Source organism: Mustela nivalis (genome assembly GCF_964662115.1).
Source record: "Mustela nivalis genome assembly, chromosome: 11".
NCBI lineage: Eukaryota > Metazoa > Chordata > Mammalia > Carnivora > Mustelidae > Mustela > Mustela nivalis.
Window position 1 is genome coordinate 25,785,620 of NC_139030.1, and position 26,633 is coordinate 25,812,252.

General features: G+C 33.6%; 1 protein-coding gene across 1 annotated transcript in view; it reads right to left on the reverse strand.

The window, feature by feature from the left end:
• The window catches only part of LRP1B (LDL receptor related protein 1B), a 1,916,825-nt gene that overhangs the window by 530,638 nt on the left and 1,359,554 nt on the right, over positions 1 to 26,633 (reverse strand). The window contains exons 33-35 of the mRNA XM_082690181.1: positions 9,674 to 9,818; positions 5,079 to 5,200; positions 3,426 to 3,557 (exon numbers count right to left, since the gene is read on the reverse strand). Coding sequence (XP_082546307.1) covers positions 3,426 to 3,557; positions 5,079 to 5,200; positions 9,674 to 9,818 — 399 coding nt within the window. The remainder of the gene's footprint in view (positions 1 to 3,425; positions 3,558 to 5,078; positions 5,201 to 9,673; positions 9,819 to 26,633) is intronic.

Sequence of the window (26,633 nt, forward strand, 5' to 3'; positions counted from 1 at the left end):
TAAAATCCTGTGACATAAATTATAATGGTTATACTCAAGAAATGATTCTCCTTCACACCATCTCCTATTGCAATGAGAAGGTTTTGTATGGTTTGTTGTTGTTTAGAATAAGGATCTAATGTGCCCTTCCATTCTGTCATCTTTATCTTTGATAGATTCCTAAAGTAGGGATTATGTCACAGAAGTGAATGCCCATTAAGGAAAGAAGAGGAAATAGTATATCTTCAAAGAGAACTAATAGTGAAAGAACTTATGATCAGGTAAAACATAATGGCCATGGTGGGGAAAAAAAAAAAAAAAGTTGATGTGCCAAAAACTGGTTTCTCTCCTTTGTTCAGGAGCAATCTAGACATTTGCCTTCCTTCTTCCCTGAAGGGACTTCACTCAACAAAGCCAGAAAACTTATATATTGTATATAATGGTGTCATAAATCAAGTGGCTGCCACGTCTTCTGATCCTAATACATTTTCATAAAACACAATTAGTAAAGGACCGGATTGTGAAATAGACCAAAGCATAAAAGGTATGCACAGAAGTGGTTGGAGGTTCTTATTACCACCACTGCCATCATCATCACTAGTATTTTACTTGGTTCCTTATCTATATACTGTCTGCTGGCCCCTAGGTTTACATTTAATGACTTCAAATAGCTGGTGATATTTTTAATGTTTAAATATCTGCTTGAGGCACCTGGGTGGCTCAGTGGGTTAAGCCTCTGCCTTCGGCTCAGGTCATGATCTTGGGTCCTGGGATCAAGTCCTGCATCAGGCTCTCTGCTCAGCGGGGAGCCTGCTTCCTACCCCCCCTCTCTGCCTGCCTGCCTCTCTGCCTACTTGTGATCTCTCTCTTGATCTGTAAAAAATAAAAACAAATAAACAAAAAAATCTACTCTCCCTACTGTTCATTATCATCATAATTAAATCCATCTTTACTACAGAATTTTACTAAACTACTCTCTCTGTACCAAAGAAGTTAAGAAACAACTGTTCTATGCAGATTGCTGAACAGAAAGTATAATATAGTCAAGAGAACAGAAAAGGAAATCTTCTCTAATTACAAGCTGAAATACAGCTTCCAGGGCACATGTGTAAATACATACATATTACATATACATATCACATATGTGTATTTTTACAATTTAGTACTTTCTATTATTAGGTATCACTACTATTTTCACAGCTCCCATATATATCAAGCACTGGGCCAAGCATTTGCATACATTAATCTTAATATTCCCATATCCCATAAAGTGAGGCAGCTGAGCCTCAGGAATATCAAGTAACTGACATCACGGGGTAGTAAGAGGGTGAACTGGCACCAGAATCCGAGTTGTTGCAAAAGTCTTGCCTGTTCCTATTATATGTTTTCCTGGCCCCAGGTCTCCAACCCTCTGTTTTCAAAGTAAGTTTTGCATTGCTGTTTTCTGATTAACAATAGGGATTTAGATACATTCTTGAACATTCTAATTTTATATGATTATTCTATATGCCTACATCCTTATACATTAAGAGGAAAAAGATTTTCTAAAAACAATTTCTTCCTATGAATTGAATTTAAAAATATGGAAGATATGATATAAAGAATACAAAGTTTTGACTAACAACCAGGAATTTCTCTGGGGAAAAACTACGTTGATGCAAAATAAGTTTATAATGATATTATTATTGGAAATCTAGAAATAGAGAGTGTACTATTCTTTGCAAATAAAAATATCCTCTGTCGTGGTACATTCTACGAAACTTAACCATTTTGCGGCCACTATAAAGCCTCAGAGAATGAATTCAATTTATGCAAATAATCAGTTTACCCTTAAGAAGAGAGAGATTTACTAATGATCTAACCAGGACATTTACAACACCAAATGTTTTAATATCATATCACACAGAAATTTTCACATACTTCCAAAAATCATTATGAAGCCTTTAAAATAATCAAATATGTGATAACAGCTGAAACAAGGGATTATGTGTACTTACAAAAAATATATGCATATATACATGACATCTTTTCAAGAAGTTCAAGTTTTTTTAGTTTTGCACTGACTAAATCCTATATGATGAAATTCTAAAGAATAAGATGCATGTAATTAAAAGGGAGGGTAGATTATGCATGGTAGGATAGTGAGCCTTCCGTGTATAATGAGGTTTGATCAAATAGCCTTGCTTGATCAAAAATCACATTGTGATTTTGGCAAAATTTACATATTGCTCAACAAAATATACTATATTTGTCTGAATTTCCTTTTAAGAAAGGTCCTTTTTAAAATGTAGGAAGTTTGGCCTGTATATGATTCCATTTGACACAAACATTTGATACAAAACATTTGATACAAAATTTACTTAAGAAAAGTCATCTTTGAAATATTTGTGAAGATCCCCAGTAATTCATTATATTGTAGCCAGGAATTTCCTTAACACATGATTAAACAAAATGTGTTACAGCTGAGGGGGAGGGAGAAGCTTACAACCAGAATTCCACATGCTGATGCGTAAAGATGTTTTTAAGATTATAAATCAAAGAACTATCTGCTTTTTAACATTAGATAAAATTAACTCTTCACAAGTTCTGAAAAAATACTGCAAACATATATGTACATCTTCAGCACTAAAACCTTAATATGGGAAGCATATGATTTAGCTCGAGGAGAGGAAGAGAAATTTGCTTTTATAAGTTTAGACACACAAGTATAGAATTATAGATCTAAGTATAAATCCAAAAAGTATATCTAATGCTTATACTATGTCTGAACTTAGCAATTAGCGCGCGCACACACATAAACACACACACACACACACACACACAAACACATTTTCTTCAATATATTGGGCAGTGTCTACCATCAATTTCCAATCAGACATTTATATTAGCTACAGGGAAATGTCAATGTCTGATCTTTTTTTCAATATTTGCTAAAACAAGATGATAAGATAAAATCTGACTCCAAAATAATACATACCATATTCAAAAGTAATTTAAATGGCACAGCATTTATAATTGTTCACTTATTTGGAATTCGTTTGCTACTATCTATATTAGTATAGATAATTATTCTTAAAATGTTTTAAATTATATTGTGTTTTACATATATAGTCAATCAAAATGTTTTGTATATCTTTATATCCATAATTGAATAAAAGTAAAAGTGTCATTTTAAAAATTACAATAAAAATGAAGAAACCAAATGCCAATTGTGGCATTTTAATGTCCCTGCAATTTAATGCTATACTTTAGGAAATTTTTACTTGTTTTTTTTTCAGGAAAACATACTTAGAACAATTTGTATTAGGCTTAAATATTCATTACTAATTTGCTTTCTTATTCCACATCTTGACTATCAGAGTACAGAGGGAAAGGTTATACTGCCATCAGGCATAATAAATCAAGTAAAAACATCATACATAAATCATGAATAAAAAACTATTTACCTGCATGGAAATCTATCCCAACAGCAAATGAAGTTCCTGATATAGGCATCAAAGCATCCATTTTGTCACTTGGTTCCAGAGGTATTCCCCTGATTCCTTCATGAACAGAGTACATAAGAAATGACTCTATACCTAATTGGAAAAAAAAAAAAAAAAAAAGAAAGAAAGAAAAGAAAAAAGAGAAAAAAGCCCCAAGTGAATATTTAAAATTAAAATCATTCTACTAACATCATTTCAGTCTTAATTTTTTCATAGAACATGTTCCTTAGCCTTTTAAAAATGTTTAACTGAATACTACATTTCTGACTAGTTGAAAGGTAGATAGATTAGTGGCTCTCAAATTTGAGTATGCATCAGAATGTTCTAGAGGACTTGTTAAAACACAGATTACAGAGGTCCCCAACCCAGAGGCCTGATAATTTGAATTTTTGGAAAGTTTCCAGGTAGTGATGGCACTACTGGTCTGGGAAACATACTTTCATAAACACAGAGTCAGGTAATTTTGGAAAACATACCTGGCCTCACAACCCAAAATTCACCCTCTTTTTTCTAATACCCTTATCTTATTGCTTATATATGATAATAAACTTTGAGAGTATATATGATTTTACATAGCTACAGAGCTGTTAGTTTTCTAATAAAGTTAATCTTCTTAAATCATTTTGAACACTAAAAGCATACCAAGTAGTTAATTTTTGCTAATACCTTGCTGTTGTAGCTTCAAAAGTATGTTCTAAAATATGCACAAACATCAAAGCTGACTACCAGAAGTCTGCATCCTGATACTTATGAATTTTTCTAATACGTCAGAACATGTTTTTTGGCACATATTTTCTGAACTTTTTTTTTTTTTTTTTTTTTTGCAAGAGGTAAGTAAAAGATTCAATTTGATTCTTCTAGAAGCGGGGGAAAGGAGTTCTTCTTCTTCTTCTTTTTCTTTTTTTAAGATTTATTTACTCGAGAGAGAGAGAGTGGGCATGCACGTGTGCGGGTGGGGACAGAGGGCATGGAGCTGGATGCTAGCTAGATTCCATGGCCTTCAGATCACAACCTGAGCCAAAACCAAGAGTCAGAGGCTTAACTGACTGTACTACCCAGCTTTAAACCAGTTTTTTACTAAAATTAAGTCATGATCATTGGATAAAAAGATCATTCTAGAATCAAATTTCTTTGGAACTAAGAACTAGAATCTATGAAACGTGAAATAGGAAGATGGGTGTTTTAGGTTTTAGTTCTTCGGCAATGATCTTCTCTTTCAGCTAAGCAAATCTAAGCCCTCACCACTTCTCTTGTATTTTTTTTTTCAAACAGGTAAAAGAATAACTGAATTCAGATTGAATCGTAATAGTAACCAGTCACTGCTTTTTACTTCAGCCCTTGCTTATTCAAGTTGAAAGTAGTTTCTACTGGGCTTGGTTAAAAGTTTGATAATAAACTGCGGTTCTGGAAAATAACTAATTATGACCTTTAAAGAGCAATAATACTTAAAACTTTTTAGATAGTAACAATCTTACATATATGAGACTAAGCAGTGAACCATTGTTCTAATAAGACACTAATATTATTTTTTCTATTTTTAAACTAATTTTCGTTGCCTAAAATTTGCATTGATAAAATAAATGCATCAGAATTAAATTTTCCAAGATCTTATACCTTGACATGACATGCGGTTCTTTTGGAGATAATATCCCACTGTACACATGCAAGTCCTTGTGGTTTCAGATGTTGGTAAACAAAGTTGAGAGCATCCGCCATTATTTAGTTGGCAAGAATTGCTGCCTGCATAGGAGGAAAACAAGCAAAAGAAATATTTAAGAAAAATAAAAAGAGTATCATTCAATAGCAATAATTTGAACAAATATTTATACTTTTGTTGATTTATAAATGCAGCTGCTTCATAGAGGTTAGTATGATGTTTTACTGTCTTGAATAATTTGAAATGGCATATTGCAGTTGAAGTCTGCCTCCCAAAAAAAGTAAATAGAGGTCTGATGTGTGGCAGAGTGATTACCCACAGCAATACTATAATTAATTTATAGTATCAATTAAACTTTGATTACAATTCAAAGTTGCTTAGAGACTAGATCTTAATTATTCCCACCATAAAAAAAATGATAATATATGATGTGATAGAGGGGTTAGCTAATGCTAAGGTGGTAATCATATTGTAATATATAAATGTATCAGATCAGCCCTTTATATACCTTAAACTTATGTAATTTTATATGTCAATTAGATCTCAAAAAATAAATTTTAAAATAAATAATTAGAAACAGTTTTTTAAAAAGCAAATGACAAAGCATGAGAAGATTCAGGGCTACAGAAAAGCAAGTGAAATTGGTTTGTCATGAATGCTGTCAGACTGGCAATATTTTAAGATCACAGAAACTAGGAAATATTGTATTATGATTTTTATTATGATATTTCATTTCAACTCTATAGTTACTTTCTTTTCAAGAATATTTTATCCAAATGTGTCAAATAAATAGCTGTTAATTTATACTACTAACTCAATGTGAAAATTATGCCATTAAAAGAAAGGAGGTATATACATATTTAAATAATTTATAAAGCAAGGAAATAAATTTTGCTAATCCTACGAACATAATTCTCCCAAAATATATTTAAAACACACCCGTAAGAGTCATCTAATTAATTGGCATATTAATTCTCCTTATTCCTGTGTAGCAGCAATGACAAATATTAGGTAATCACAGGTAGGCATTCTATAAAGATGTTCCATTCAATTTACTAGGCCCAATGTGCTAATTAAAGCCGGTAGTGTGACGTTAAGAAATTTACAGTCTTATCCAGCAAGTTCATTAAATATCCCATTTTTACAACATTTTTATTATTCGAGGACATGCAGTACCGTTTACTGGATGTTCACGCTCTAATACGAAGTGCAGTAAATCCAGTGAGAATTACAAAGCGTGATAAAAGGTATATATCAATAGTGCTCTATGGAAAATTCAAAATACCAATGCAGCTCATTATTTCTCGTCTCCTGAATTCAAAATAGTCTGATGGGATTTAATTGTTCAATTGAAGCTGTAGTGAGTTCTGTCACTTTTGAAGTGTGAAATACGCTCAACTTGGGAGATTTCTCATCTGGAGATCTACCATACTCTCTGCTCATTTCCTATAGTTACCAGTTCGGTCAATGCCAGACTCCATCCTATACAAGGCCACATGCTAGGACTAGGGTTGCCCTGTGAAATTATTACTTTTATCTCCTATATAAACTAATGAAGGTGAATTGACTTATTCCCTTTCCTCAAGCTGACTTATATACTAAGATAAAATTTCAGATCTCTGATTATTTTAATGAAAGTTATATTTTCAGATTTATAATAATCTATACTGACCTTATACATATTATAGTTTATAGAAAACACATAAACATATATTACTGCAATGCCAAGCTATGGAAATTTGCATTTTGATATTGATTTATATAAAAACTGAAAAGCTGAGAAGAGATTGAGAAGAAATGTTTTAACAAGAGAGCATGGAGAAACATCAAATGGAAAGAAGGGGAAATGAGGAAACTGAAGTCAATAAAAAAATAGATTCAGGAAGAGAATGAAATCAAGAAAAATAGGCTTCTATAACCTTGGTGATATTTAAATATACGTTAAAAACACAAGAAAAGGAACTTCTGGAACTGCATTTTTAAATATAATTGCAGTAATAGCAGTGTATTGTACCATACTTATTTTTGACAAATAATATAATTAGCCTATGTTAACAATTATGTTGTACAATATACATTTCATGTATCACTTTTTTAGTCTCTACTAGTGAAGAAGAGAAAAAGAAAAAAAAAAGATGAAATGAGTCACTATTTGCAATAAGTATCTTTGCCTAACAAACAATGAATTGATGTAGGAAAAAATATTAGAATGGTTTTAAAGACAGTAATTTAGGTAGTGATTATCTGGTACATTGAAATACCAGCTTGGCTTAATATTCTGCAATGAGACTGATGTTCAAACTTCATGCCCCAATTCCTCAGTGGAGGTAGAGAGTCCACTTGACTAACGAGAAGTCTCAGCTCTCTAGTGATCTACGTCAAAAGTGATAAATGAAGTAGCTAATTGTACTTTGAAATCAAAGAGGTAGTAATGTTAACACCTCAAATAATTCCAAATTGCTCATATTTCATACTAATGAAGCTTTTAAGGTACCTGCCATGATTCTGTTAATGTGATTCTCTCTAATACAGATGCTTTCATCAGCACATTCTTTTAGTAAAAATAGTATTTGCACTGAATTTTAAGCTTAGTCATATTATACAATTAATTCCCAAGTATTACAGGTCCTCGTCAAGTTAGGAATACTTTCACAACATGTAAAATACTCAAATCTACCTGTAGGATTAAACATTTACAAGATGAGGAAAATTTTGTTAGCTTGAGTAAAAAAGTGAGCCAAACATAATACAAGAAAGTTTTCCTCCAATAAACTTTTTGGTGTTGTATCTGGGAAAACACTATAAATTATATTAATTTACAATTTCAAGCAAACCATGTGCTTTTTTCATATTTTGAAAAAGAAGGAATAAATTTTTCAATGTCCTGTTTGGAAACAATATATCTCTCCCTCTGTTGTATTTTCTAATGCGTTTTCAGATATAATCACATTAAGTACAGACTATGAACTAAAGTTTACCACAGTACTATAAGCTTTTATACTTTGCAAATATATTCTATTAAAATCCACAAAAAATGTCATGGTATTTTATTTATTGAGTACCAATGTTTTATTCTCAATGATATAATCTATTCCCTATGGCTTGAATGCCAGAAAAATTATTTTGATTACAGATTTGCTAGTCAAAACGCTCCTGTTCATTATTATATATATATATATATATATATATATATATATATATATATTTTTTTTTTTTTTTTTTTTTTTTTTTTTAAATGGGGGCACCTAGTTGGCTCACAGTCTGTTAAGCCCAGACTCTGGATTTTGGGTCAGGTAATGATCTCAGGGTTGTCAGATCTGGTTTCGTGTAGGCTCCCCACTAGGGGTGGAGCCGCCGTGAGATCTTCTCTTTCTCTCTGTCCCCCATCTCCCTCTCTAAAAAATAAATAAATAAGACTTTAAAAATTATTATTGTTATTTTTTTAAATCAGAGAGTGAATACAGATTTTTGCATAAAGTACAGGTATTAGTGTCTTCTAAACCATGAAAGAAGCCCAGTAATCACTTAATTATTTGTTTGTTTGTTAAAGCAATTATTTTCTTTCTTTTTTTTTTTTTCCATGAAATTTCAGGAATGATTTCATACTATAATTTGACCCATGCTCTGTCCAGGGAAGGCAACCATGAATCTGGTCTTCCTTTTATGTCTGGATGTGCAGGTATGGCTCCCAATTGGTATTGCCAATAAATTCTGTCAATTGATGTTTGTTACCTATCTTCAGAATTAGTGATCCTCTTGGTTCACTAATTCTGTCTCTACTGTTCTCTGCTTTGGTCTATATGCCCAGATCCTTCAGATGAAAATTCCTTTACATTTTCTTGAATGTTTTTCCTAAGAAGAAAAGTATGTGAAGCTAAGGATTTCCATAGCAGAGACTAAAGTAAGAAAGTAAAATACAGAAAAATATTTTTTCTAAGAAAAGAGTTCTGCTAATGTCATGGGTCATGAAGCAAAAACTAAGAAAGGACTAGCAGGTGTGGGGCTGTCCTGGCTGGCATCTCTAAAGTAATTGCCAATTTGGGCAATGTGACAAGTCCACCTATGTAAACCATCTGTTCGTTCTCTCACTCCATTTCACTGCACACCATTTGGACAAGCAAAAACAAAAAAGCAAAATGCTTAGAGTCAAACAATGCAGTGCTTTTGGATGCAAAATTCTTACATTGACATAGTCCATTTGAAGTCCCCTCATTCATTCAGTTTTGGGGCTTAATTATACACTGTCTGTTTCTGGCTGGGATTTATTTTTCTCATTCTTACATTTTTAAATCAAGAACTAGATGAGACCTCTTTGAAGACCTGACAAATTAAGATTCCTTGGGAGCTCTTGCTAACGTTTTGAAAACTCATTATATACCTTATGTTAAGGGCATTTCTTCTGCAGTAATAAGGAGCATTTGCTCTTTATTTATTTATATTTTTTAAACTAGAAGCAAAATACAAACCTTTCACTTGTTGAATTGAGAAAATAATATGAAAAGAAGAGAACATTATATATTCAAAAAGTGGCACAAATTCATTACAGTGTGACTTGCCTTGCTGTGCTTCTTTATCATACACTTTCATATGAACAACCCCAGAAGTCTTATTTCGCAGGACAGTGGGGTTTCTTCCATCTCTTTTGCTGCAGGTTCCCAGCTGAGCTAAGTTTTGGTCTGCCCACCACAGTTTCTTATCTGTAAAAGTGAAAAGATTTCTTCTATGAAAAAGATATTCATCTTATTAAATAATAGTAAACAGCTATTAAAGTATAATACTTTTTGATTTCTTTTGTTATATTCCCAAATTCTGTTTCTAAGGGAAACAATGAAATCACTCTCACTCTTTTAAAAATACAAACCACAGAAATATTTTATTGTTTAAATTTTCCTCCCTCCTCCCCAATTAGAGGCTCTTGCCTTAACTTTTCTTTTTCTTAAAAGAAAATTTCACACACCATATAAATAAAAGCATATTCGAATTAATATAGAATTCAGATTATATTATTTACATACTTAAACATGATCACAGTAGTACTGTATTATATCTGTAAATGAACAGCAAAATCCAACCAAATATCCAAACAAAACTTATAAAAAAAAAGACTATACTCTTAGTTTGCAATATGGAAACTTTTAATAATTAGTACTCCCTACTACTGAATTCCTCATAGTAACATCTTTTATTTTTTTGCATGGCTCATGCCCCTCTCTTCAAACTTTTAATAATGTAAACTGCTCAGTGTATGTGTTGAGTGCATGTATTGAATATTTTTTGTGGAGTGCATGTATTGGATATTTCTCTTAGAAGAGACATTGCAATGTGCCACAGATTTAAAAAAAAAAAAAAAAAAAGAGTCTTGACCTTAAGGAAGCTAGCATGCTGATGAAAATGATACATTTATTATTATTTTATTTCAAATTATTATACCAAAACTAGAAAGAATCTATTAACATTCTCATTTTATAGATGAAACATCTAAGATTCATAGAGATTAACTATCTTAATCAAATTTATATATTTGGTCTTCCTATCTCCATAATTTGGTTCTTTCTAAGACTCCATACTGAACACATAAATTTTAAGAAAGGCAATAATTTTAAGAAAGGCAATAATTCAAAATAAAGTTCATAATTATAAAGGTTTTGAACAATTTAGACTTTTCTTGAAAAAGCTAATTACTCACAATTGGGACCACCTCAATTTCTACCTAGAAGTTAAAGGTTATTTAATTGTATGAACAAAACAAAATAATCTTTACTTTCACCATACATTTATTCTTATTCAAATTCTACTATATTTAGACTGAACCAAAGCCTAGTTTCAATTATTGCAAGGAGAGTAATACAGACATCAACAATGATAATCCCTTACCGAATTTGATTTTGTGCAATGCACAATTCTAAACACTACAAATTACTTCATTTAATCTTCACAACAATTTTATTAGGTAACTACTACTATTATTAAACCATTCTGCCGAAAAACACTGAGACAAAATGAGGTTAAATAGTTTTCCCTAGGTCATACGATAAATAGGAGCCTCAAATTATAGAACAAACCCCAGTTTTAGAGCCCATGGTATTAAATTAACTCTAATGTCCTCTTTCATTGATAGATGTTTAGTTTTCTCTCTCTTACATAGATATATATATTATAAAATATATATATGTTACATATATATATTTTATAATATATATATATATATACTCACTAATCTAAGTGCATATGATTAGTGAGTAGCCCACTCATGTAGGTTTTGGTTTATACTCCTGAATTGACATAAGACCAGAAAAATTTCCTGTGAAGAAAATGAGTAAAGACTTTTTACTGTAGGGGTGCCTGGGTGGCTCAGTTGTTAAGCGTCTGCCTTCTGCTCAGGTCATGATCCCAGGGTCCTGGGATCAAGCCCCATATTGGGATCCCTGCTCAGCAGGAAGCTTGCTTCTCCCTCTCCCACTCTCCCTGCTTGTATTCCCTCTTTGACTGTGTTTTTCTCTATCAGATAAATAAATAAAATCTTTTAAAAAAAAGATTTTTACTGTAGAGACTTTATTAAAAGTTGTACCGTATAGTAAGTTAGACTGGATACATGTGTGTTCCCTTTCAATTCTTACAATATGTCACTGTGATAGAAATACAGAAACACAAAGCAGAAAAACCCATGTATAAACTCATAAAATAAACAGAGTTGGGGCATATGAGTAATGCATAAAAAATGGTATATAAGTAGAAATGGGAAAATGGGCAAATAGGCTAAGTTGCAACCTGGATCATGATTTTTTTCTCACTCTCAATTTTCATTCATTCATCACTCAATTTTATTATACTCCAATTAAAAATAAAAATAAGATAAAATAAAATCTGATTTTTAATCCCTCTCCATGGAACTTGGGATGACCTTGATTTCAGCTTGTAAATAATACAATGGGAATGTTAATAAAGGCTAAAAATAGGATAATCAAGTGAAGATATTTTTATATGTAATATCACCTACTATCACCATCTCCCTAAACCCTTGCACTGAGTTTACAGAGGTTTAGTAACTGATAGATGTCTCAATTAAATATATAACCATAGCTCTTTTTAAAAATGCTCAGCAAAGAGGTTTGGAATATGAAGTTTGGTGCCCTGAATAATGTTCTCTTCATTTTAGCATTGGGGGACCCAAAATCTGACCCCTAGCTCCCAAAAAAAGCAAAATCTGCAAGTCACAGTGTCCAATTCTCTGCAGAGCTCCCAATGAGAAATCCCCTCCCCAAAAAGATATGGAAAAAAAAATATTTTTATTTTCATGAAGGAGGAGGAAACCCATGATAGACACCCAGCTCTATTTTGTTAGACATTATGAGAAATCAAGAATCTCCAGTTCAATGAAAAAAGCCAGTAGAATAAAAAATAAACACTTAGACAGACATGAAGACACATAACCATAATTCAAAAAAAATCTTAAAACATTATCAAAGGTATTCAAATCATGTCTTGTTCTAGAAAAATTGAAGATGCTGAAACAAGGAACAATGAAAGACAAACTCTTAGGACATTAAAAAATACATGGTTGAGAAAATCTTCCATAATACAGAGGAAAAGGCAAATAGATAACATGGAAAAAAGGAAGGACAAGTTGACTATTAGTCTTAAACGTCACATAGCCAGCATCACAAATCTGACAAGGAATCACTGGATTCTCCACTGCTATGCATTTACAGGAAAAAAAAAAAAATCAGCCAGTTTTACATAAGGGTGTCGTTAACTGAACAGTAAAAGCATTAATTTTATTAAATCTTGATCCTTCAGCACATGTCTTTTTAATATTCTGTGTGGCAAAATGGGAAGTGTGCATAAAGCATTCTGCACTACACTAAAGTATAATTGTCTGGAAGAAATGTATTTATGAGATTGCTTAAGCTGCAAGAAAAATTAGCTTTTTTCTCTTTAAGTTTTTATTTATATTCCAATCAGTTAACATACAGTGCAGTATAAGTTTCAGGAGTAGAATTGAATGATTCATCATTTACATACAATACCCAGTACTCATTACTACATGGGCCCTCTTTAAAACTCATCACCAATTAACCCATCCTTCCACATATCTCCCCTCCAGTAATCCTCTGTTCTCTATAGTTAAGAGTCTGTTTCCTGATTTACCTCTCTCTTTTCCTTGTCTTTTCCCCCTTTTCTTTCTTTCTTTTTTTTTTTTTTGAAAATTAGCTAGTGTTTTTCATAGACTACCTTTTTTTTAAAGATTTTACTTATTTATTTGACACACAGAGAGAAAGCTTGCACAAGCAGAGGGAGCAGCAGGCAGAGGGAGAGGGAGAAAGCAGGCTTTCCACTGAGCAGGGAGACTGGTGCGGGAATTGATGCTAGGACCCCAGGATCATGACCTGAGCCAAAGGCAGCCGCTTAACCAAGTGAGCCACTCAGATGTCCCCATAGAATACCGTTCTTTACTTGAAAGAACAACTGACAGACAATCTATGCCTCTTCATACGTAGGTGTTTGGCAGATATTTCTCAAAAATGAATGAAATGGAGAAGAGGGTTGAAGGACTGACAATATCCAACTTCAGAAATTACTAAAAAGTTACAGTAAGTAAGACAATATGGTACTGGTAGAAGAATAGACAAAGATCAATGGAACAGAATAGACAGTCCAGAAATATACCCCTATAAATATAATCATCTGATTTTTGGCAAAGGAGCAAAGGCAATGCAATGGAGCAAAGACAGTCTCTTAAAGAAATGGTGCTGGAACGGGTGGGTGTCCACATACAAAAGAGTGAATCTAGATACAGACCTTATACCCTTCACAAAAATTAACTCAAAATGGAACATGAATCTAAATGTAAAGTGTAAAATTATAAGACTCTCAAAAGATAACAGGAGAAACCTAGATGATGCCTTTTCAGTTTCAACATCAGAGACATAACCCATGAAATAAATAATTGATAAAGTAGACTTATTAAAATTAGAACTTCTTTGCAAAAGAAAATATCAGTACTTAGAAGGCAAGCCACAGACGGATAGAATACTTACAAATGTACATCTGATAAAGGACCATTCTCAAAAATATACAAAGAACTCATAAAATTCAACAATAATAAAATGAATCACCCAATTTTTAAAAATGGGCCAAAGACATTGACACTTCATCATAGAAGATATGCAGATGGAAAATATGCATATGAAAACATGCTCTGCGTCATATGTCATCAGAGAAATGCAAAGTAACATTACAATTAGATATAACTAGACACCTATTAAAATGGCTAAAAATCACTGACAACACCAGTGAGAATGTGAACCTGTAAGAACTCTCATTCAGTGCTGATAAGCGTGTAAAATGGTACACCTATTTTGGAAGAATATTTGGTGGTTTCTTACAAAATTGAAAATACTCTTACTGTATGATCAGCAATCTACTCTTTGGTATTTAAGGAGTTAGAGACTTATGTCTACGTACACACACACACAAAACACGGATTTTTGCAGATTTATTCATAATTGTAAAAACTAGACTTGACTAGAAAACAAAAAGAAAAGAAAAAGAAACGAAAGGAAAAGAAAAGAAAAAAGAAAAGAAAAGCCTATCCTTATCCATGAGAAGGTAGTCAATCAGTCTATGTCAGACTCTATGTTTTTTACCCAAAAGTCACTGTCTTCCCTGTCAACACTGCTAAAGAAGAATAATTTCCACAGCAACATTCAAAATGCCAAGCAGTCTTTTGCAGCCTTCTGGTCCATAGAGATGGCCATATAACTTTATCTAGATTATAGTCTCAGGGCAGGAGGAGCTTCTAGGAGTAACACAAAACCATGCCTTGTCTATATAAAAATGTCTCCGAGGATAACCAACTGATGGGGCACTAGAGAGTTGCCAAATAAATGGGAGAAAAGGCAAAACAGATAAAACCATATCCTTGAGAACCATGATCAAAGAAACTTGTGCCCAGGAAAGACTATGACCAATCAGATATCAGTCTTCTCAGTAGTGACCAGAATGAAACTAGAACCACAGATAAATCAGAAAAACTATTCTAGGTTGTTGCAATCCTCTACAAACATACCATTCATCAATCCTAATTCTTGCTCAAGATTCTTCAAATTTCCTGATTATATACTGCCTCAAATTTAAAATCCCTTACCAGGTTTTTAAATCATGACATAATCTGAATTGATTCCACCTACTAAGATGTCTTTCTATCTTCTCTCTAGGACATGCTACATCCACGCCTACCACTTCACAATATTCATTTATTCATTCATTTTTCAACTAATATTGAGCATTTATTATATTTATAAAGTACTATGTAGATAGTAGGGAAACAAAAGACAATGTCTGCTTTTATAGACCCTATGTTCTGGTGATGGAGAAAGATACATAAACAGGAAAGAAACAACTTTAATTCCTACAAATCAACAGCAAAAAATAAATAGATAAATTGATTGAAAATAAGCAAAGGACTTGAATAAACATTTTTCTAAAGAAGACATGTAAATGGCCCACATGTATATGAGGAGATGCTCGACATAACCAATAATCAAGGAAATGCAAATCAAAACCATAATGAAATATCACTTCACACTTGTGAAGTTGGCTATAATTTAAAAAAAAAAATAGCAATGCTAGCAAGGTTATAGAGAAACTGGAACACTTGCACACACACTGCTGTAGGAAATATAAAATGGCAGAGCCACTATAGAAATAGTATGGAGGTGGGGCGCCTGAGTGGCTCAGTGGGTTAAGCTGCTGCCTTCGGCTCAGGTCATGATCTCAGCGTCCTGGGATCGAGTCCCACATCGGGCTCTCTGCTCGGCGGGGAGCGTGCTTCCCTCTCTCTCTCTCTCTGCCTGCCTCTCTCTCCATCTACTTGTGGTCTCTCTCTGTCAAATAAATAAATAAAATCTTTAAAAAAAAAAAAAGAAATAGTATGGAGGTTCCTCAAAAAATTAAAAATAGAACTATTTCATGACCTAGCAATCCCACATATCTGAGTATATATTCAAAGAACCTGACATCAGTATATCAAAGAGATATTAACACCCCAATGTTAATTGCAGCATAATTCATTAGAGCAAAGATACAGACACAAACTAAATGTCTACTGAAAGATGAATTGTTAAAGAAAATGTGGTATATACATACAATTCAGCCTTGATAACAGCCTTGATAAAAAAGGAAATATTCTGGTAGAGAACGTTGATAATGGGGAGGCTATCAATGTAAGGATATAGGTGGTACATAGGAAATCTCCGTATTTTCTTCTTAATTTTGCTGTAAAACTGCTCTAACAAAATTAAATCTTTAAAAAGAAAAAAGATTTTGCCATATACAGCAACCTGGATGAACCTTGAGGACATCACACTACATAAAATTAGCCGGTCATAGAAGGACAAATACCTCATGATTCCACTTATATGAGGCATTTAAGCTAATCAAACTCACAAACAGAACAGAATGGTGTTGTCAGGGGATGGGGAGAGAAGGGAATGGGGAGTTGCCCTTCAGCAAGTATAAAGTTTCAGTTACATAAAAGGTGAAAATTCTAGAGATCTGCTGTACAACATTGTGCCAATAGTTAATAGTATTGTACTGAACACTTAGAAATCTGTGAGGAGGATGGACCTCAGGTTAAGTATTCTTACCATAATTAAAAAAAATTAAGAAATAAAATAACTAAAAACTTCTATTAGTGCTGTGAAGAAAATAGGCACAGTTTCATTTTTTACTTATGTCTGTTTTTCCCCATTTTCATCTGCCCATAATTCCACTATCGTCACCCTTCACTGCCCAAGTAGAACCTCACCCTGAGGGAAGTATTTCAGACTAGGATAGCCCACCTTGACTCTTCCTTCTCACTGATGCTAAACTGTCTACAGATAGAATCACATGGTTTTATATTTAATTATTGCTTTTCCCTTTTTTTCCCTTGGACTAATTTTGACTCTTTATCCGGAGATGAAAGCTCTTGAGAACAAGGATCCTGTCTTGTACATCTTTATATTCTCCACAGTGCCTTGCATGATGTAGAAGTTTCCTAAATACATGCAAAATGATTATGGAAATAAATATCCCTAAAAAGGTCTCCCATAACAAGTCATAACTCAGAAAACATTTAAATAAAGCTGTCTCTTCCATTCCTTGTTGATATTATCTTTTTAAAAATATCACTTTTTAAATATACTTTTCAAGGATCTCTCTCTCACAAAGGACTTTGGTTTTTACTATGTACTTAGAATCACATGTATTTCTCTCACTTTTTCTTTCTCACATTGTTATTGATTTGAATCTACTAGAATCTTCAGAAAGTACCAAAATGCAAACACTGCTTGCTTAACTTGATGTCAGTTATTATGAATATCTCTACTCCACCATTATGGGTTACATTGTGTCTCCCAAAATTCATATGTGGAAGTATTCACTTCCAGGACTTCAGAATGCAACTGTTTTTAAGAAATAAAGAATTTAAAGAGGTAATTAAGTTAAAATGAAGTCATTAGGATGGGCCCCAATCCAATATGACTAAGGTCCTTATAAGAAGAGAAAATTAGAAGCAGAGTAATGTATAGAATTGTTGAATTGCTATATTGTACACCTGAGACTAATATAATACTGTATGTTAATTATATCAGTATCCAAAAAAGAGAGACAAAGAGAGAGAAATTAGGACAGAGATATCCATACACAGAGAAGACTGAGGGAGGAGAAGACATCCATCTTCAAGTCAAAGAGATAGGCCTCAGAAGATATTAAGCATGCTGACACGTTAATCTAAAGACTTCAAGCTTAAGAATAATGAGAAAGGGGGGCGCCTGGGTGGCTCAGTGGGTTAAAGCCTCTGCCTTCAGCTCAGGTCATGATCCCAGAGTCCTGGGATCGAGCCCCACATCAGACTCTCTGCTCGGCAGGGAGCCTGCTTCCACCTCTCTCTCTGCCTACCTCTGCCTACTTGTGATCTCTCTCTGTCTCTCTCTGTCAAATAAATAAATAAAATATTTAAAAAAAAAAAGAATAATGAGAAAGGAAATTTCTGTTAAGCCACCTCGTCTGTAAGACTTTGTTATGTGCCCTTAGGAAACGAATACATTTACTAATAGATCCATTAAAGGAACTTATAAAATATAAGAATTAACATAAATAACAAATATAAATTGATTCTGCAATAAAGTCTCTAAAAATCTTTATTCAAGAGAAAGAGAGAGAAAGGAGGAGAGGAGAGACAAGGGAAATAATCGTACCCAAGTGTGCTAAGTTTCAGGGCCTTTGCTAAGCTCTGATCATAAGCAAATACGGCTGTCTCATTTAATCATCATAAATGAGAAGTGATGTGTTAATACACCTCCTGTTGTTAAAGATGAGCAAACAGAAGGTCAGAAGTTGACCTTCTCCAAGGTCACACAGCAGAAGCATGGCGGGAACTCTCAGTTGGTATCCACCGAATTTCAGTGCTCTTGCCACTACATAGCACTGCTCATAAAATGATATACTCACTAGACCTAATAACACTACACCTAGCAATGCAAAATTACTTGACAAATGTAAATTAAAGTTTGGCCCCAAATTAAAAAGAGTTGAAATATATATTTTAGTTATTACATTTTATTTATTTGTTTGTTTGTTTGTTTGTTTTTTAGAGGCAGGCAGAGAGAGAGGGGGAAGCAGAGAAGAAACTCTCTGCTGAGCAGAGAGCCCGATGCGGGGCTCGATCCCAGGACCCAAAGATCATGACCTGAGCCGAAGGCAGAGGCTTAACCCACTGAGCCACGCAGTTATTACATTTTAAAATTATAATTATGAAGTTTTAAAGTTTTAATAAAACCTGACTTCTTAAAATGTATTATCAAAATTGATAGCTTATTTTTTAAATATTCAGGATATGTACTTTATGGAACTATACCAGAACTACTGAGATCCATATTTAAAAATTATATTTCTTCAAAAACTAGCCCTTTATATTTAAAATATAAAATACAACATTATGTCCAGTTCCATCTGAATTAAAGATAAAGGACAATTAATTTTTGTATAAATATGTCCTGAAAAATACCTCTACAAAAAATATTCACTTACATGAAATTCAAGTTAAGTGGGTATTATGTATTTTATCTGGCAATTCTATTATCTCTACTCTCTTCTGAAACCCCCAAATTTACAAGAAAACAATGAAAAAGGTATAAGCCTATAAAGACAAGGAAGTCTTTATAATGGAAAAAAAGACCGAGGCTATAAAAATTGTAGTACATTAAAAGCAGATTATAATTGGTGACTGACTCTACAGATAAAGAGAAAATCTCCATCAGTAAAGGGAGGAAGCCAGATGCAAGCTACTCTGTTCTCCAGAACTTCAGAATGCGTGAGCAACTGGGAACCATCAGGCCTCCAAAGACAGGGAGTGAGATGCCATTGAAAGAAAGATGATTGGTTGCGTCTGTCTCCGAAGGCATTAGAACCGTATGTACACAGCCAAGAGAGCACTGCTCTCTAAGCCTGGTCAAAGAGTTAAAGAAATACCTTCTAGAGAGGAGAGGATGACTGGGGACCCTGAAAATAATACACAACAGAGGGTCTGGATACTATAAATAAATACAGAGATTAAGTGATAATCTACATTAGTGGTTCTCAAATTAAAGAATAAAACAGAATCATCTGGACCCCCATCCAGTCATCAGAGTACAAACCAGGCAGTCATCTCTTGGACCCTCACTCCTCCATGGTCTTACCCAAGTGTCAGCCAGTCTGAGTAAACCCGCTTAATTCTTCACCCTTATTATCTCAGGAATGTTTTATTTCCTCTCCATTTCCAATGCAACTGCTGAGCTCAAGGGCTTAGCACCTGTCATTCTCTCATTGCTAAGGAAACACTAGCGTGATCTTTCCAAAATGCAAATCTAAGCATATCACTCCTGATGCTTGAAACTCTCCAATGGCTTTCCCCTGCCAACCCTCTAAGCAGGGCACAAAGGCCATCATGATTTGATGCCTGGTGAATTTTCCATCACCAGATCTATCACTGCCCCAGTCTCCATGTTCCAGGAATACTGAATTGTAATCAACTTCAGTTATCCCAGGATAGATTAACCACGTTTCGGCAGAAACATGTATAGAAATAATCAAAAGGCAGTTTATTTGTAAAGAAAAATAATTAAAACTACTGTGAATATGAGAAATACCTACAATTCAAGAAGAGTCTCTCATTTCCAATTATATAGGAACCATTACATTTTTACATTGTATCTACTGCAAATCAGAAACGCCCCTCCACCTGGACAAGCAGAGGTGGATATGTTTGCTTACAGCAGCAGTCTGTTAGCCTGTTAGCTGCTCCTCTGTGCAGGAGCTGCTCTCTATCGTTTGTCTGAAACCTGTGTAAAAATTCTGATCCTTATGACTGTGATGGAACTAGATGTCTCTTTGCTTTGCTAATACTTGGTTTTTGTTTTTTTGGTTTTTTTTTTTCTTAAAAAGAGAATTTGGAGAAGGACAGTGAAGGCTGGATGGAGAGCACTGCAGAATACGGCCCAGAATTCTGTGTTGAAGCTTTTGTGACCTTGAACTGACAGTCATGGCCCTAAACTCTCCATTCATTGTTATATTGAGAGCATTGCCTCATCGAGAGCTGAGGGGGCAGTCTGAGGTTATAGGGAGAAAAACTTGAGAATGGCAGGTAATTTAATTTCCAAGTTGATGGCTTCACTGTGTTGCCAGTGAACTAGTATTCCTGCAATGATGGAGAGAATGACAGTGAGAGGGAGGAATTAGCTGACAAAGACAAAGGAGCTCCAAATACCTGCTTGCTTGGGTGTTTAGAAAATAAAAAAAAGTAGAGTTTATTCAATTAAATTGATGTTACCTAAGATTGTTTTCATTAAAAACAGGGAGTGGAGATAGACAGGAGGAGACTCAAATAACAGAGCAGACTATTGGAACATTTTAATTGCATACATTTATATTAAATATTCATCCTGCATCACAGATGTGTTTAATTGTGCTTGAACTATGTTCTACCTGTATCCTCCTTCCATTTTCTATTATCCTAGTTAACAGGTTAATATATTGTTGACAGTATATATAATTCTCCAAAATGATGCTTCCCAACACCTCTGTACTTTTTTGCATTTGCCCTCAGTTTACTTCCTTACCTCCACTACTGTAACCACCTCGACTCTCATTATCTGAATAATGGACACATTTTCAGACGCAGTTAAAGTGATACCTCTGTTTGGAAGCTCTGCCGTCAAAAGGGAAAGTGGATCACTAAATTCTTTTCGTTCTATGATTTGTGTATAATGATATTAAAACTTTCATAATCCCATAACCTTTTTTTAATTTACATGTATGTCTCCTTATTTAAAATGTAAGATTCTTCAGGGAAGGAATTATGTCTTATTAACTCTTATCCTCCATACTTATGCCAATGCCATTCACACAGAGGGTTTTCAAGACTGTAAGAGTTAAGAGAATGTGATTTGGAGTCATGCATACCTGCTTTGATGCCTGCCAGTGATACTTACTCTCTGCATGAACCTTAGAAACTTACTTGGACCCTTAATATTTGTCTCCTCCTGTATAAAATGGGAAAAATCCTACCCACTCACATGATACAAGAAGTACTAGCTAAGTGATTTGAATGGTAAAGATAATCATCAGTACCTTACTGAATAAACAAATGAATGAGTCAAAAGAAAATCAAAATATACGTGAAATTACTGATTCTATTACATAAACAATTAAGAAAAATGTTTCTACTAATTATCAGCAGTAATGTGTGAGGAGTTACTTTTTCAAACTGATGGATGGATTTGCATTGTATTTCTATGCTTTTATTCTACTTCTCTTGCAGCTAATGAAAGACAGCATCATGTGCTACCCCTTTGTCATAGGGATTATTTTGACCTGATTATTTTGAGAAAAAGAAGACCACAGGAGGAGCTCTGAAAACAGTATAAATTACCCTTTTATAAGGGACATTTATGTTAGAAGGGAGGCCTGTACCATGAAGAGAGCTAATACCAGAGATCATTTGTTTATTGGAGAAACTTTCTGTTTCAGAGGGCAACCTTTGCTTACCAAGCATTCCCCCTTCTCACTTTCCCATTAGTTGCCATCTCCCCTTTGAATGGTCTGGGTTTGAAGTCCCATACCCCTGTCCCTTTCTTTAGCTAAGGATAAGAGATAAGCCTCAATTATCTGTCTGCATTTCCAGTCTCCTATATTTTGGGGGCTTCTGTATAGACATACAGATTATTTTTTTCTCCTGCTAATCTCCCCTTTATTACAGGAATCTCTTAGTCAAGAATCCATGAGAGTAAATGGAAAATTATTTTTTCTTCTCAATACTAGTCATAATCATTAGCATGGATGTTGGTTGAAATTAGTAGTGTAATTCTTGACAGTAAAAAAGAATTATGCTATTTGCCTATGGTGATCACTCTAGAGGCGATCATCAAGTCCAAGTTGTATGCAAGATGACCTATTGGGGTAGAAAAAATAAAACATTAGAGTTTCCGTTTATAGTTGTAATTGTAAACAAGTGAGATTATTAGTGTTCAAAGAAAACAACTTCTTTGTTTGATATTTACTTATACATTGTTTAAGTGAAGGGTTTAAGAGAATAATTTTCCCCCGGTTAAGGGCTCTCTTGCTTAAGAAAGCTCTAAAGTAGGTTAAGTTAGGTGATGGCTTTCCTCTTTCTGACTGAATTATGTGCTCCTAAAATTGTATACTGAATCCTTAACCCCCAAAGTGACTTCATTTGAAGACAAGGTTTTTAAAGAAGTAACTAAGGATCATGAGGTCATAAGGGTGGGTCCTAATCCAATAGGAGTGGTTTCAGGTTAAGCAGAGACATCAGTCCCCTGAGCACAGAGTAAAGATGACAAGAGGACTTGATGTGAAGGCAGTCATCTGCAAGTCAAAAGGGCCTGAGGAGAAACAGAACCTATTGAATCCTTCATCTTAGAAGTCTAGCTTCTAGACTTGTGAGAAAATCAATTTTATTGTTTAATCTACTCAGTCTATAGTGTTTCATTATGGCAAACTTAGCTAATACACTACCCCATATCTACTAGTTTTTGTTTGTTTAATTTAATTAATTTATTTATTTGTCTGTCTGTTTGTTTGTTTATTTCATTTATTTATTTATTTTTACTTGGTAAAAGCTTACTGGGGAAGTTATTAAAATGAGTCTGAGACATTTTGAAGGGCCAGGCTGAGAAGCACAACTGAGAGAAAATTCAGCCTGAATTGAAAACAGATCTGAACCTCACTTCTAAAATACATTCTGTTACCTACATCCAAATTCTTTCTAAGACCTCCATTTCTCTCACTTCTTCTGGTACCACAATGCTTCGAGCTATCAGTCTCTCACCTGAACTCCTATAACAACAACCCTCTGAAGTTTTCCAAGTTTCAAAGATTTCTATTTGTGCCCCTCCCACAGCCCAGTCATCTGGGCTTCACATATACTGTCACATACTGTCAAATAATATTTTAAAAACACATCCAGATTATAAAACTCCTGTTTAACCCTTCAACTGGCTATTAGAATAAACTCCTTATTCTTTACCGTATTGGGTACTTTCTTCAGGATCTTTCGCTGTAATCGTCCTCTCCTCTGGAAGGAAGCTCCTATCACTCTAACTATGTTAATCACAACATGACAGGGTGCCTGGGTGGCTCAGTGGGTTAAGCTGCTGCCTTCGGCTCAGGTCATGATATCAGGGTCCTGGGATCGAGTCCCACATCGGGCTCTCTGCTCATCAGGGAGCCTGCTTCCTCCTCTCTCTCTGCCTGCCTCTCTGCCTACTTGTGTTCTCTGTCAAATAAATAAATAAAATCTTAAAAAAAAAAAATCACAACATGACAAGCACTTTTGCCCTTAAGGCTTTGTATTTGTTATCTTCTCTGCCCAGAAAGTTCTTCCTTGGAAATTTTCACAAGGCTAAGATCTTTCTTGCCAGCGTAAGTTCAAATAGCACCTCTTTGGCAAAAACTTCCCAGAAACTGTATTCTGTTTTCCAAACAGAGATAACCAGAATGAAACTCTCTGTTACTGGTAATCGAACACCATATAAAACAGTGTCCGGGAAGAATTAATCTCAGTAGACCTTGTCCTAAATATATCTTCATTATAATATGCAGGTCTTAGTTTTCAGTTTTGGGAAGAAGTCTGAAAGATGGGAAGGCTTAGAAGATAACAATCATGATTTAGAAGGGTCTGAGAACCATGCTACTCTGAATGAAATAAAACAAACAAACAAAAAAACAAAATACAAAAAACAAAACAAAAAAAAACCATTAGGTGTCTTACCAGATAGCTCAAGTAAAGAGAGAGAGCAGGGAAAAATAGCACTACTGCTTTCATCAACTGACAAAAATGATTATGAGAGCAAAAGAAAATGAATGATAAACCCTTAAAAATTTTTAAACAATCTGACCCAGAAATGTTACCTCAAAAACTGTACCTTAAGCTCAGCAAATGATTACCTATTAGGATAGTCGTTATAATATCTATAATTTAAAAAAGAATATTAAAACTTTATCATTTATATATAGGTGATTATTTAAATAAAATATACAAGTATATAGTGGAATATCATATAAACATTAAAGTGACATTGTTGAAACCTTTACTGATCTAGAAAGTAATGTTGAAGACAAATTAAAAGTGAAATGAAGTTTATATATAATTTAAAAAGTATATATGTCATAAATTTAATGCAAGCTTTAAACCTCAGTGTTATATCAAAAATTCTTGCTATTTTGAAAATGTTGCTATTTTTATCCATTTTAAAATAATTTACTGTTTTAGCATTCATATTATGTAACTTCAATTTCAATTAATTTAAGTCACCTTTCTAGTGTGCTTCTTGAGCAATTTTTTTTCCTTTGGATATATGAGACTTAACTAGCATTTTATCTTGGCTTAAATACACAGTGTATAATAAGGTTCCAGTATTTTAAAAATTGTTAAATGGCTGTTCTAAATTGGATAATTTGCTGTTCTCTCCTTATTATTAAACTATGAATTTTGTTGTTGCAATTACTACCTAATTCTTGATACTGCCAAATAATTAATATGATAAAATTTACTAATCTAGAAATATATGTGGGGGTATATAAATAAACTACTGGGGAAAAGGTTAAAAAATAGTCAGAAATGATCTTTGGTGATCCCATTTGATATGTTCTTGCCTTTCCCAAATAACTTAATGTATCTATTCACTTGAAAATAAAAATATGTAAAACCTCTACAATGTAGCACTAGTCAGGAGAAAAGGAGCTTGTATATCATCATGTAGCAAAATATGTCATTGCAACTCAATACTTCCAACTGAGTTGAATGAGAAATGTACCAGCTGGAGCATACTCTTGAATCAGAAAAGAAAAATAAAATTGTTTATAAAGTGAGAATCATTCTACAATCCTTTACTTTATATTTCATTAAATCATGAATGTCATATTTTAAATATAAACTATAAAATAAAGAAGAATTCATGTGCCTTCTAAAGGAAATCCAGAATGAGCATCCTTATATGATCACTACATTGTGCCCTCCTTTTTATACAAAGAAATCCACTAGATAAGGACTCTATGTTTGACAGAGATCACAATATAATGTTCCTGAAAAAAGAATATAACTCCAAATTAGCAAATAATACATTTCTCATTACATCTATGATTTTTAAAAAATGGTCACTTACTGATACAAATTTTTAGGAGGAAAGATGATCTGGAGATGTGATCTTTGTCACTCTACACCAAGTAATCTCCAACTTGGACTAGATTTCTCACAACCAGAATTCCCTACAACAAATCTGGATGGCACAAGTATCTGAAGAAACACACACACACACACACACACACACACACACACACACACACACACATAACACACATGAATACTTGGATGTAATTTGTATGGAAGTGATTTGGAGGTATTCAAAAAAAGAAAAACATGTTTCAAGGGGAGAGGGTCGTTAAGATAATAGAACATGGTTAAATAATTTTGAAATTTTACTGATGGTATAGTTATGCCTGCATGCTATAACTATAAAGTTTTTATGTATTTTGTTCATCCATATAAATATAAGAAATACACCAGCTTAAGAGATTTTCAATATGTTTGCCACCATTAAAGGCAATCTTGTTGATGACAAGGTCAAATCACTGTTTAAAAAAAAGAAAAAAAGAAAAATGTTTTTCTTTTCAATTGAATTAATGGTAATCCTTACCATGCCGCTTGTACTCTTTTTGTATTTGCTATTCCACAAACTGAAGAGTCCTCTTGTAAAGTTTTCTGGGTCACCTACCTGTCCTTCTAAATCTTGTCACATCTTTTAGGCAAAGCTCTTACCTCGTTCTAAGATTACAGTTCTTTTTCCTCCCACACATAATCTCATTTGGAGTCAATTCAGAGCAAAATAATCTTATCACTGGCCTTTTGAGTACTGTCTATCTTTGATACATCTACATTATAAGCTATATAGAACAATTTTACATACAATTTA